At 40.9% G+C, this 13,871-nt stretch overlaps 1 protein-coding gene across 1 annotated transcript in view; it reads left to right on the top strand.

The window, feature by feature from the left end:
* The window catches only part of LOC122807215 (tubulin polyglutamylase TTLL13-like), a 2,572,017-nt gene that overhangs the window by 669,063 nt on the left and 1,889,083 nt on the right, over positions 1–13,871 (top strand). The window contains exon 3 of the mRNA XM_044078283.1: positions 3,063–3,103. Coding sequence (XP_043934218.1) covers positions 3,063–3,103 — 41 coding nt within the window. The remainder of the gene's footprint in view (positions 1–3,062; positions 3,104–13,871) is intronic.

Raw genomic sequence — 13,871 nt, 5'->3', positions numbered from 1 at the left:
CCCCTTTTGATGGCTTCTCTCTTTTTGGGACAAAAATGAAAGAAATGCTCACCAGGTGTGAACAAGAAGGCAAGATCTTGTCTGCTGTTAGAGTGCATTTTTCTGCGCCCTCCAGACCCTTTCCAAAAGGCCAGAGGAGTAGTAGGAAAATGTGGTTCAGAATATCCCACAGGTCTTTCCATGACATACAAGGTGAAAGTTCCCCCAGGGGCAGAGGGGGGGAGTAATGGTAGATGCCGACCTCACGGCAGAGGATGGCTGCATAATCAGGGCTCCATCGAATCTTTCTTTGGAGGGCCCTATCAACACTCCTGAAGGAGTGCCCAATTGCTCACCTCTGGAGGCAGTCGGGGGTTATTTGTCTCTGCACCAAGAAACCTGGCAAAACATCACAAACGACAGATGGGTGCAGAGTATAATATCCAAAGGATATGTCATTCCCTTCACCTATCCTGCTCCCATAAGCATATCAGTTCTGGACGTTCTCCTCAGTCAAAAGGAGCAGGCAACCTTAGAAATTCAAAAGTTGCTAAGCAAAACAAAAGAGTCATCCAACAAGACCCCGCTGACCAGAAAGGATCCGGAACTTACTCAAGATTCTTTTTAGTTCCAAACAAAAAAGGAGACTGGAGACCCATCTTGGATCTCAGCATTCTAAACAGGTCTGTGAAAAAGAGCAAATTCCGGATAGTAACACTGCAGTTGATACTTCCACTATTTGAAAAAGGCAGTTGGATGTGCTTTATAGTCCTTCATGATGCGTACTACCACATTCTAATGAGCAGGCGATCCAGGAGGTTTTTACACTTCTGGATAGGAGCCAATCACTTCCAGTTTTGAGCTTTGCCCTTTGGTCTCACTACAGCCCCCAGAGTATTCACTAAATGCATGGCAGTAGTAGCAGCTCACCTGAGATGCAAAGGATTCCATGTGTTTCTATGTCTGGACGACTAGCTCATCTCCGCCTCGACCAGGCATCTTCTTCAGAAAGCCAGGGACTATGCCCTTCAACTTTGTTCATCCCTTGGAATCACCATAAATTACAAAAAATCTGCTGTAGAGCCATGTCAGTCTTTGGTTTTCATAGGAGCACAAATAAACACAATAATCATGTTAGCGAAGCTTCCCCAAGAAAGAGTACACAATCTTCGGTGTTAGGTAAGGATGCTGATCAAAAAGAGAAAGGTTTCTGCCAAACTAGTCCTACAGGTTCTATGCAAAATGGCTTCTTCAATTGTGCTAAAACCAACAAGAGTGGCTCTCCCTTGCCTGCTGAGGGGACCCCAACAGACTTAGATGACATGGCTAACCCCTGGTCTATATTGGCAGTATGGACAACAACAGAAGGATCCGGGGAAAAAGATGAGTGGTCTGAGGAACCAGCTTTGACCACAGTAGAGTCATCCACCTGTGTCTGAAGCAAATTACTAGCCTGCTGTGGTGGCAAAGACAGTTTTATTAACTTTTTCTTTTTGTGACTGGAAGAAGCACTGACAGTGGGACTGGCAGTTTGTTCTATAGTCAGGCTAAAAATGGTGCTTGTTTCCTGGGAAAACCAAGCAGCACAATCCAGTAAATTTTTAAAAATAGTAAAAAGTAAGTTTTTCCCTGTAAAAACACAATAAAAAACAATCTAATACCAGCCCCAACAAGTAATTTAAACACATTTTCCCACAAAAACAAACAAAAAAAAAAACGGTTTTAGAATGTTTAAATAAACCTTTAAACTTTCAGAAACAAAAGTACACACTTGTTTAAACGTACAGTAAAGTCATGTGATAGTCAATAAAAACACATATTCCTAGCCTAAAATATAAAGTAAGTTTAAACATTTAAAATTATATGTGGAAGTTTTTTTGCAACAGGAAAGCTCTGAAGGGCTTGGCACCCAAAAATATCTTAGGTCAACTCAGCTTAAGCTGACTAATGGTTTGGGTTTGAGAAAGTTGCACTGAAGATTTGGAAGCTGGGCAGTTATTATATCCTATTCAGGATATAACCCGTATAGCTTAGGCTACTGCAGCAGTGATCAATATAAAGAAAGTAGATAAATTTAATACGTAATAGCCTCAGTAAGTCTGCAAATTCATATAATTTGGATTTAACTTACAGTAAATGATATACGACACAGTTCAAAGCAGCATTAGTTTTTCACATCATGATCTTGATGGAGAAGCATGAGAAGGTTCACTGGGCATTTGAGAATGGTAAGCTGAAAGAATAACAATTATAAAGTGATACTTCAAGTATTATTTTTATAGAATAAGGATACAGCACTGAACAGGAAACCACTATTTGCATGGTGTTCCTTTTTTTGCTTTGTCTTTTTTTCTTGTTTTTTTTTTGGACATATTACATAGTAACCCACTGCGGTGGTGGTGCTGCGGTAGCGTTGTCGCCGCACAGTAAGACGTTGCCCTGTTCGATTCTCAGCTAGTGCGTCTTATGTGTGGAGACATGCGTGAATGGGCATGCCTTCGTTGAAGGTTGTGCATCAGGGCCGGCAACTCGGCACATACAAATCTATTGCCAATCATTAGCGGACCGGAGTTCTGCTGTGGCGACCCCTAACCGGGAAAAGCCAAAAGACACAACAACAACAACATTACATAGTAACCCCTGTACATTGTTTTGTGAATGCTGTAATAAAACAAGCCGCTGTCTAGGTCAGCATTCTTTGCTGTTATGCTTTATTGCCCATGTCTATGATCCAGTATAATATACAGGATGCTGTAGATAGTAGATCAGAACAGGGTGGCTGTTTTATGTTATTTTCCTATTTTATCATGTTCCCAGTTTCCTATTCCACCATGTAAAATCCAGCTATGATAACATGAATGAACATGTAAAATATGTTAAAATATACATGCATGTGCATATTGACAGATTAGCATTTCAGAACAGTTTTAACAAACAGGATATCACTTTGTTTATTTCTTTTTGGTAATATGGCATCACTGCATTGATTTTTGGTTGCTTAATCATACTGTTTTAGTAAATACTTTGTCTAATGAATTTAGATTCCAGTGTGTCTAATTGTTAACTGATTTTTTTAACTTCAGGTATGTCACAATAAGCCTGACTAACTGCAAGTATGAAAGTGGTAAGTAGTTATTTTTGTTTTGCTCAGAACTTTGGAGTCTATGCTGTCTGTCTAGTATACTGCTAATGAGATATCTTTAGACTCCAGAGTTTGTCCTCAAATGTAAATATAGTTGTATGCTATCTAAAATACATCGCTTATTTTCAAAGGGAACTAAAGGATGGAAAGCATCATGTGTTGAATGGGTTACCAGATGTGTTACTGAAGGAATACTGAAGACATAGGTCACTGTCTCTTCTAGTATAAGGAGCCTCATGGACCGTGTTTTGTACCTAGACTCCTGGCTATATCTTATGGATTTTGGTGAGGATATGAATCTGACTTTTCTAGACTCCCCCTTTTAATAGACATTTGCTTTTTGGCAATGTTTAGCAGGCCCTAGAGAACATTTAAAATCAGGGCAAGACCAACACTGATTAGGATATCCAGTTTTACCCTCCACAGTGATTTTATAACTGAAAACAGAGCCAAAGCCACATGTGCCTGAGACATGGCACACATCATCAACAGCAGCAGAGACATGACAGTGGTTCAACAAGCTGATCTCCTCAGACTGGCTTCCAGCAGGGCCACCAACCCAAAAGTCAAGGTTCGTAGTGATCTCCAGGAGATCACAGTCAGCCGAGAGAGAAAACAGCAGTTTGGAGACCTTGACTGTCTGTTTTTCTTACTAAGGAGGCAGTCAAGGATAATTTTCTCTACACCTAAAGGCTTGGAAAAGAGATTGCCTAGAATAGGTTAGGTCAAGGAAATAATAACCAGATGGTACACTATATTCATGTTTCTCTTCCCTTCACCACATTCCATCAGTACCCTTGAAAAACTTTCTGCCCCATCAAATGTGAAGAGCAAGGAAGAAAGACTTAAGCTTGTTTACGAAAAGAGCGTTTCAGGATTCCCTACCAGACCAAAAAGGCTTAGGATTTTATTTCATATTCGTGTTTAGTACCAAAGAAAGCAAACACCATTATCCCCATACTGGATCTCAGTGGCATTTACATCTTTATCCCAAAAGAAGCATTTTGAATAGTCAGAATGCAACCTGTCCTTCCTTTCCTATAACAAGACTGAATGCGCTGTTTGGACCTCCAATATGTCTTCCTTGATCAGAATTACTGAGTGCAGAAGGTATTTATGTTTCTAAGTTAAGGGATTCAGCAAGTGCACATGTATTATAGCAGCTCCCCAGAGATTGCAGTGAACCAACAATCCCCGTTCTTTAATGAAAACAGTGGTAATCTGAGTCTGATACCCCACCTGTGACCCACAGGGTGACAGAACTAACAAGAAACAGAGTATAAAGGATTTGTCCAGAGAAAATCACTTTAGCTAGCAGATCTAGGAGACTCTGTATCTGATACCCTCCCTGTGGGAGGAATAAAGATGCCTTGTTGAAGTTTCAAGTAGTTTATTCAGTTAAGTAGGTAGAGGGACAGGTGTTCTTGTTCTAATACATTACATTCAACAGGTCAGTTATTTAAAGGCAGTTACAGACGATGGTGGGAGAGTCCAGGGACGCAGATTGCAGGAAAATCTAGGAGAGGGATAACAAGGAGCCAATCCCAACACTTAAGAGGTTAGTCCCTTATTTGAATATTCCAGAAAGACCTGTGAGGATTTACCAGCTCAGCAGCCTGCGAAACCTCATTCTTAGTTACAAAGTTTTCATTTTTATTTTTAACAAAGAAAACATGACAGCATACCTTGAGCTGCCACTATAGAACTATAGTTAAGAAATCACTTTCACCTAAGGTTCATCAGGTCCATCTAATAGAGTGGTTTACACTTTGATCACTGAAAATGTCTGCTTTCATGAGGCTATCACCAGACTTTAGTAGTCTGTGTTGTAACACATGTAATATGAGAGGCAGTGTCTGCCTTTGTGAGGCTCATATTCCTTGGAGTTAATTATGAAAAGATTATTATATAACTTTTGCCAGTCTGACTTGTCGTTATTAATGCTTGTATCACATATAATACAATAGGATGTGCCCATTTTTATGGGGCTCATATCTCCTGAAATACATTATGAAGGGCTAATCTTCTCTTTTATAGCAAAAAGGTTTACAATGCCTGCTTGTAAGAGGCAAATGCACATGATCGGTGCGACCAGTCCCCATTCTTCTTCCTGATGATGACAGACATTTTATATGCAAGGGAAGTAGTAACTTAGAGATATACTAGGTGACTGCCATTTTTTGAACAATACATGCATCCAGAGAAATAGCTTACAGTGGAAACATGTCAGAGTGTTCATTTTTACAGAGCTTATGGATTTGCACAAGTAGGAGAAAAAATGTATGTAAAGTTTGTGACATCAAAAGCTTTTGTATAGGCTTTCTGTTCATATGGAATAAAAATCCACCAAGTGGTGAACTGCAGCGTATAAAAAACCTTTAATCAAAATAAAAGTCTCAGATCTTCTTTGTGCATAGGCAAACTGTGCCTGTGGTGTAAAGAATACAACAGTGTGGAGTGGAGACCTGGGATCACAATTTTCAGTGTACTGCAAAGAAAAGAAATGTTGTTAAATGCAGTGGCTAGAGTATCTTTACCTAGTTGCTGTGGGGTAGCTGCGGTGAGAGGAAGAATGCTCCTGGTCGCAGAGCAAGTTTATATGGTGTTCATTCTGGGGTCTTCACTTTCTAGCTTCTTCCTGAGTGTAGCAGTTAGTGAGGGCTCCTCTTTTCATATTCTTCCTTTCTTCAGGTTCCAGGTGGCTGGGCCAGTGCAAAACAGGGCTAGATAGCTTTGTCCCTGGATAGATAAAGGGCTGGGAACTGGGAGGGATCAGGTGGAAGGGCAATTAACCAATCTTCTGAGATGGTTACATGGGGCCCAGGGTGAGGTTAGATGATGTAAGAGGCTTATGTAATCAGTATGGGTGTGGGCTGTTAATTAAATTTGGAGGCTAGTGTTTGGCCCCCCTTTCTCACTCTTAACAATGAAAGGAAACTCCAAGTCCCAAATGAGTAGTAGAAAACATTTTCAAATAACTGAATGTTGCTGTTTTAAGTTTGTGCACATCATGAGGTAAAACACATTTTCAAACTCATGACAGTTACTGTTTATAATTGTTGATTTGTATCCATCTTGAGATAAAAAAACATATACATAGATGTATATAAATGTACACACACACACATATGTATATATATATATATATATATATATATATATACACACACACACACACAAACACACTCACTCGTGCATATACGTGTGTGTGTGTGTAGATATATATGTGTGTGTGTGTGTGTGTGTGTGTGTGTGTGTGTGTGTGTGTGTGTGTGTGTGTGTATGTATACATATACATATATATAAATATATATGTACTGTGATGAGTCCTTACTCCAGGCAGAAGTCAAGGAGACTCAATCCTCACCAATGACTTTGGTGAGGGACGGTCACTAAGAGCAAAGATGGATTCACACAGTATTTTCAGATGCAGCTCCCTGCACTAAGCACACTTTCCCATAAGAGCACACAGGGAGCATGCTGCAGACCTGGGGCTGGACTCTCTTTCTCTCTCCAAATCCACAGAAAACTCCACACTGACCACTTTGGAGCTCTGTGTCACTGTTCCCAGTAGCTGACACACACACTTGGATATCTGAGTTTCCCACACACATACACACGTGGGAAAAGCCAGTACAGATTTACTAGCTGTGTCCCTTTCTGTCCATACTCTGAGGTAATCCTGCAGCCAGCAGTCAGCTACCCTAAGGCTCTTACAAAGGGTACTCAATTATACTGTGTAAAATTAATACTAATACAAATGGTAGGTTGTGACCAAAGCAGCAAGGCTTTTGGGAGTGGCCACAGTGTCACTAAAACAAGCATAAGTACTCTCAAGATGTTAAAAGTATTCTCTAAAGGACCAGCCACAATGAAAGGTATTAAAATATTTAATGATAAATAATAAAAGAGAAAACAGAAGAATACTGAATACAATAAACTACAGAGTTTCAACCACAGAGAATTAAAAAAATAAAACAACTGGATGGTTTCTCACAGATGCAGAAAACAATACTAAACTAGTCTCACTAAATGTCCCTGACTGACTAAAGAATTACTGTTCCCTGACTACGTACTAAAGCAAGGCAAGCTGATGTGTGCTGTTTTACCACAACAAAAACCAGATGATGTCTGTCCTTGTCTGCATGGATGTGTGAGATATATATCCTGTCAGAAATCTTTCCCATCAGGTTTCAAAGTGCTTCTGCAAGAGTTCCAAAGAAACTAGATGCTGGTTAGGGGATGACATCACCTCTGGTCATCTGACTCTAGTACAATAAACACACAGAGCTTTGATAAGTTCTGTGGCAGCATCTGAAAGCTATAACGCAGTTTCAAACTTTCCACCCTTCCAGGGTTCTCTGATAAACATACACATTTGATCAGTTACAACAATACAACCACATTCTTCCTGTCCAGCAGGACCTACTGTTGATGCATTTTTAACACAAGTAACTTTACAGATATATTTTAACTCAAACATCTGTACAAATCAGTGTGATAGTCAAATAACATAAAATTATTTACAAAACTCCAGCTAGTTATGCTGGCATATGTACACATGTACTGTCCTACTCTCCCTGGCACAGATGGCACTACCTCATAACATCACATATGCACACACACATATATATGTATGCAAACATATATATTTGTGTATGTGTGTGTGTGTGTGTGTGTGTGTGTGTGTGTGTGTGTGTGTGTGTGTGTAAATAGATCAAAGCATAAACCACTCTATTAGATGAACGTGATGAAGCTCAGGCAAAAGTGTTTTCTTAAATATAGATGTTCTTACATTCACCTCTGCAGCATTCATCACATATGGGATTCCCTGCTGTGAAAACCCGACATCTGGTCAGTGGCCAGTCTACCAAAACCTACCATTAAGGTATGTTGAACGTCACTCAAACACTCCTCGCGTAGCATAAGGGCATAAAGGTGACACTCAGGCGTACCATGCTCAGAACTTCTTTGCCACCAGTCCGAACGCTTATATTTAAGTAACTTTTCAAACTCCTGTAATAAAATGGTAAGGATGTTCATTGCCAGGGGGTATCTTGAAGAATTTGTAATGCATATTTTAATAGAAGAAATGAGAAAAAGAGTAATGGGTGGCTGCGGTGGTTTAACGGTTAGCGTTCCTGCCTCACAGCAAGAGGTTCTCCAGTTCGATCCTCAGCTGGGGTGCCTTCTGTGCTATGTCTGCATGTCCTCCTTGCGGTAGCGTGGGTTTCCTCCAGGTGCTTTGATTTCCTCCCACATCCCAAAGGCATGCATGTAGGTGGATTAGACAGTATAAATTGGCCCTAAGTGTGTATGCGTGTGTGTGTATGCCTTCAGTGGAAGGTTGAGCACTGGGCTGGCAACTGGACACCGTAAAACTAAACTGCCAATCATGAGCAGACAGGTGATCCGCTGTGGTGACCTGTAACCGGGAAAAGCCGAAAGAAGAAGAAGAAGTGAGAAAAAGAGAAATGGGTATGTACACACCCATTTTGAATAGTGAAGGAGCAGTAATGTCTATCCCTGCAGACAAGTCTGCCTGGTCTAGTAGGGTTTTTATTACTGCTTATTGTTTGGACACCTCTTATATTACCAATATTATTTTCAAGTATTGGTGGATATTTTCCACGGATCCAGATATTCTTGATAAATTACGACCTAAACCCATGATAGGTTATAGAAAGGATGCAACTTTTAAACAACTGTTGGAGAGGACTCCAACAGTACCAAGTAGAACTAAAATAGACACCTACAGCTGTGGTACCTGTAGGCAGTGTAAATACATATTGTTAGGAGATAGTGTTACCATTCAGGACACTAAGTACACAAGTAAGGAGTATTATAATTGCAACACTAGTAATGTGGTGTATGTTGGTGTATGTAGAACAGTGTAATGAGTGCCCATGTTTTCATGTGGGAATGACTTCTAAGAGGCTCATATGTATGAGCATTTTTCGGATATTAAAAACGGAAAATCAATCAATGCCTTGTATAGGTTCATAGGTTCATAGGCTAGTACTAGGCTAACTGCTCTTGCGAGCCATTTTAAGCCTAGCCAGTTATCCCCTGTGAGATTCAAACCCTGTACCTTGTGTTTGTAAGGCAAACACCTTAACCATTAGGCCACCCTCCAAGCACATTTCCAAATGTAACTCTCATAATTTTAATTTTTTTTGTTTTAGATTTTATAAAGATGGATATGCAAAGAAAAGTTACTGAAGAACACCTGAAAGTTAAAGAAACCCAGTGGCAGATTAAATCAAATGCAACTTTGTACCCGGGTTTAAATGAGAGTTGTTCTTTAGTACCCATTTTAAAATTAAGAAATTATGTTATTTAACATTTTTACATATTTTAAAGTTTGGTTTGAATGCATTTTATGGTCTTAGGACTAGTTGTAATCCTAATATTTATAATTGTTAATTGAATGGGATGAGTCACATGACTAGGGGCCTGTTGTATATAAAAGATATGTGTGAGGGAGGATGCTATTGTTTTGTTGAAGTTTTAATGGATATGAACTAAAGCGTTAAACTATTGTTGAATAAAGGAACATTTCTTCTGGTTTCATCGTCCTTTGGAGCTTGGTCATGTTTATTCACATACAATACCACAGTTATGTGGTATATCAACAAAGAGAGGGGAACAAGATCTTACCTTCTTTGCCAGTTGGCACTTCTGGTATGGGATCTGGCTGTCAAGTGAGTCTTCAGGCAGTTTGTATCCCTTCAGATCAGAACGTTGTGGCAGACAATCTGAGCAGGTCCTTCACTCAATCCAATGAATGGATGCTTCACAGGGATGTGTTTCTGGACATTGTTCACCAGTGGGGTACTCATCAAGGAGATCTCTTTGCCTCACCTCTGAACAATCAACTTCCTCTGTTTTTACCAGGTCCTGTGGTGTGGAAGGTGGACGCCCTCTCACTTTCTTGGAAAGGGATGATCTGATGTTAGTTGTGAAGATAGATGAAGGCTGCCAGCCTAGCCAGATAGAATTTTGTAGATAATTCTGTCATTTGTAAACGTTAATGTAAGCCACAGGCTTGTTCTCTTAAATGTGAAAAGACTGCATTGGATATTGAACTGCAAAAATGTAACAACAGTGCACTCTGCTGTAAGAAAACTAAGTCAAACATTTTATGACTGTCTTTGATGTCACAATTCGGAGCCGATATGTCTGGATGAAGGAAGTCTGCGTATTGTTTTGAGGCCAGAATTAATTGCTAGAATCTGCATGTATAAATTCTTTTATTGTTCTGGTTTCCTGACCAGCTGCAAGATCAAGGGCTATTAACCTCTGAGAATCTGTTAGCCTGGGAACCAGAAAGAAATGATGTAATCTGAAATGAATCAGTGGTACTGTGTTATCAATTTAAGGACAGAAAGAATGAGAGCATTAGAGCATTTGTCTTGAAGACATCCAACATCACCAGCACTGCCTGTTTCCATATGTAAGTAGGATCTTAGCCTTTAGTGTTTATTTATTTATTTATTTATTTTATTTTACATTTGTTGACCGGGATAAATCCGACTGGATATATGTCCATTTTCAGCGGAGGCCCGGGGAGAAAAGCTCCACATGTAGAGTACAATTACATACAAGTTAAGCAGGTACATGTTAATACATTGTTGTAGTAAAAACAAGATAGTGTTTCTCTTAGAAATAGCTAGGAATTAGGAAGATTAGACTAGTAGCATCCAGCCATCACCCAGAATGATACCACAGTACAAGGACAAAATAATTGACTTCAGCAATTAGCCAAGCTTCTGGTGTCATTCCAAGGGGATCCAGTATCTGTCTGCCAGAGATGGCCTGCACCTGTCGCCGTTGGGATTCCAGATACTGGCTAAGGCTTTTGCCACCCTTATAGTGCCTTTTTAGGCAAGGTTCAAATGACAAATTCACCACCATAACCGGTACAAGCAAGCAAAATGTGAGGGTAATGCTACTCAGTGCTAGAAGTCTAAACCTCAAAATGCACTCACTCGAGGCACTCCTTAAAATGGAGAACATCGACATCTGTGCAGTGACAGAGACCTGGTTCAAGGCTCCAGGGAGCACCCATGTATTACCAGGCTATAATTCATACCACACCTTTCGGACACCTAACCTAGACCAAAACACTAAAGGTGGAGGCGTGTCCATATTCATTAAGGATATCCATACCTCCAGGCTAGTTGCTCAGCATAATGCATCCGAGATTATCCAAGTGCAACTAACGCTGGGCAAGACCGCAATCCAGATTGTAGCTTGCTACAGATCCCCCACCATGCCCCAGGATTCCCACTCCCCATTTCTTGATACACTGGAAAATATTAGGGTACAACCTAACACCCTAATAATGGGTGATTTCAACTACCCCACCATTAACTGGGAAAACTACTCATGTACCAACTCTTTTGCTCAACGTTTTCTGGAATTCATAAAATTCCAATGCCTTGGATCAGCTTATCCACACTCCCACCAGGGGCAGCAATATCCTAGACCTGGTCATTACCAACATGGGCGACCGGTGTTCCACACCAGAGGTCAGTTCCTCGTTGGTCAGATCTGACCACAAGCTAATCACCCTAGACATCCACATCCCACCCCCACCCCCCCCCACCCCCCATTAGGGAAACCACTGTAAAAAATTTCTCCAAAGCCAAAGACAGAAGTGGAAAACTTCACGACACCCATGCAGATGAACAATAGAGGTACGACTGCTGAATCCTACACAAATGTACTTTATAAGCACTTGCACGAGTGCATGGATCGTGCTATCCCTAACAGAACCAAGATGCTATTTTCCAAAAAAAGGAAGGAAATCTGGAGGTCCCATGCTATAAACAAACTCTACAACAGAGAAAGGAACTGCTGCAAAAAAGAGTAAAATCCCATGATTGTAGGAGCTCTGTGGTCAGCCTCAGTAAGAAGTTGAAATCCCTCATAAAATCCTCCAAAGCTAGTTATGAAAACAAAATTGCCACTGTTTCTAAAGACAACTACAAAGCATTCTATAGCTATGTCAAGAATCTCAGTGGCAACACTCAGATCTGCTCTGAGTTACAGCACAATGGCACTAAATATACAGAGCCAACTGATATTGCCAACATCCTGGCAGATGGGTTCAGTGCTAACTTTACCCCCCTCTCACCCCCTAAAGGGTCCATCTCTATACTGGAAGAATGCAAAGTTCCTGTAATCACGGCTGCACAGGTAAAAAACACACTCTCCAAAGCCAAGAACACGGCATCCATGGGACCTGACAACATCCCAGGCTGCGTTCTGCATGAACTACAGAACTAACTGGCACCCCACCTAAGTACCATGTTCAATCATAGCCTGAGGTGAGGCTGTGATTTTACATGGTACTTAGGTGTGGTGCCAGTTCATTCTACATGAACTACAGAATGAACTGGCACCCCACCTAAATACCATGTTCAATCATAGCTTCACCTCAGGCTTTGTACCCACTGAAGGTCGCACAGCAACAGTTATCCCACTCCACAAAGGGGGATCCAACTACCTTACGAGCCTGGTCTGCAAGGCCATGGAACATATCATCATGGAACTTATAAACAAAGACATTGGTAATCTCCAACTCTGGACCCCACCCAGTTTGGGTTTGTAAAAGGCAGATCATGTCTCCTAAACCTGATAGACTTCTTTGAAGCAGTCACCAAAGCCGTAGATGAGGGTAAGGTGGTTCCCACAGCCTATCTAGATCTTGCCAAGGCTTTCGACACCATCCCCCACTCTGGAATTATAGATAAACTCACTAAACTAGGTATAAATGTCACAAGATGGGTTGCCACCTGGCTCACTGACAGAAACCACACTGTGAAAGTAGCAGACTCCAAATATGACTTCAGACAAGTTACAAGTGGAGTACCACAGGGTTCAGTCCTGGATCCTCTCCTGTTTGGTATCTACTTCTCTAATGTACAGGCTAACACAGAAGGTCTTTGGCTAATGAAGTTCGCAGATAACTGCAAACTAGGAGCCATAATCGAAACTCCTAAAGATGTGGACAATCCTACAAAAAGGCCTCACCGAGACAGATGCCTGGTGTCAAAGCCATGGCCTCAAGCTCAATGCCAAAAAGTGCATTGTCATCCCTGTTGGTAATAACTCTGTACCCATGAACTACCATATAGGCGGTAGTCTACTTAACACTGAAAGTGTGATAAGAGACCTTGGGACACAGGTGGACAGTAGTCTCTCCTTTGATAATCACATTGCCACAGTAGTCAGGAAATCCTTCTACGTGGCACACCTCATTATAAAAAGTTTCTCATCCAGGTAAAAAAAGGCAATTGTTCCCCTCTACTCATCACTCATTAGACCCATTATAGAGTACAATGCCCCTTTTGGTATGTTCCTCACAAGACATCTACAACAACTGGAAAGGCCACAGGAAATACCTCACAAAAAAGATTACTGGCCTCAAACAGATGCCTTACACAAACCGTTTCAAAAAACTCCAGCTTTACTCTGTCGCATATCACCTACTCAGAGGTGATCTCTGCCTAACATACAAAGCTATGTCAAACCCAGAGCTGTTGAACATGCTTCACTTAAAGAAATCCCAATCCCTCTGAGCTACACGCTCAAGGGACCTAATCCTTGTCACCACAATAAACAGAACATGCTGGAAGGATAGATTCTTGTCCCAGAGACTTCCCATACTCTGGAACAAACTACCTATCTATAGCAAACAAAGCTCCTCATTAGCACTCGTCAAGAAAAATCTTGATGATGG

This window comes from Protopterus annectens, chromosome 7.part0, assembly GCF_019279795.1.
Source record: "Protopterus annectens isolate FY-2018-M chromosome 7.part0, PAN1.0, whole genome shotgun sequence".
In the NCBI taxonomy this organism is placed as follows: domain Eukaryota; kingdom Metazoa; phylum Chordata; order Ceratodontiformes; family Protopteridae; genus Protopterus; species Protopterus annectens.
This window is presented reverse-complemented; position numbering and strand designations above follow the sequence as displayed.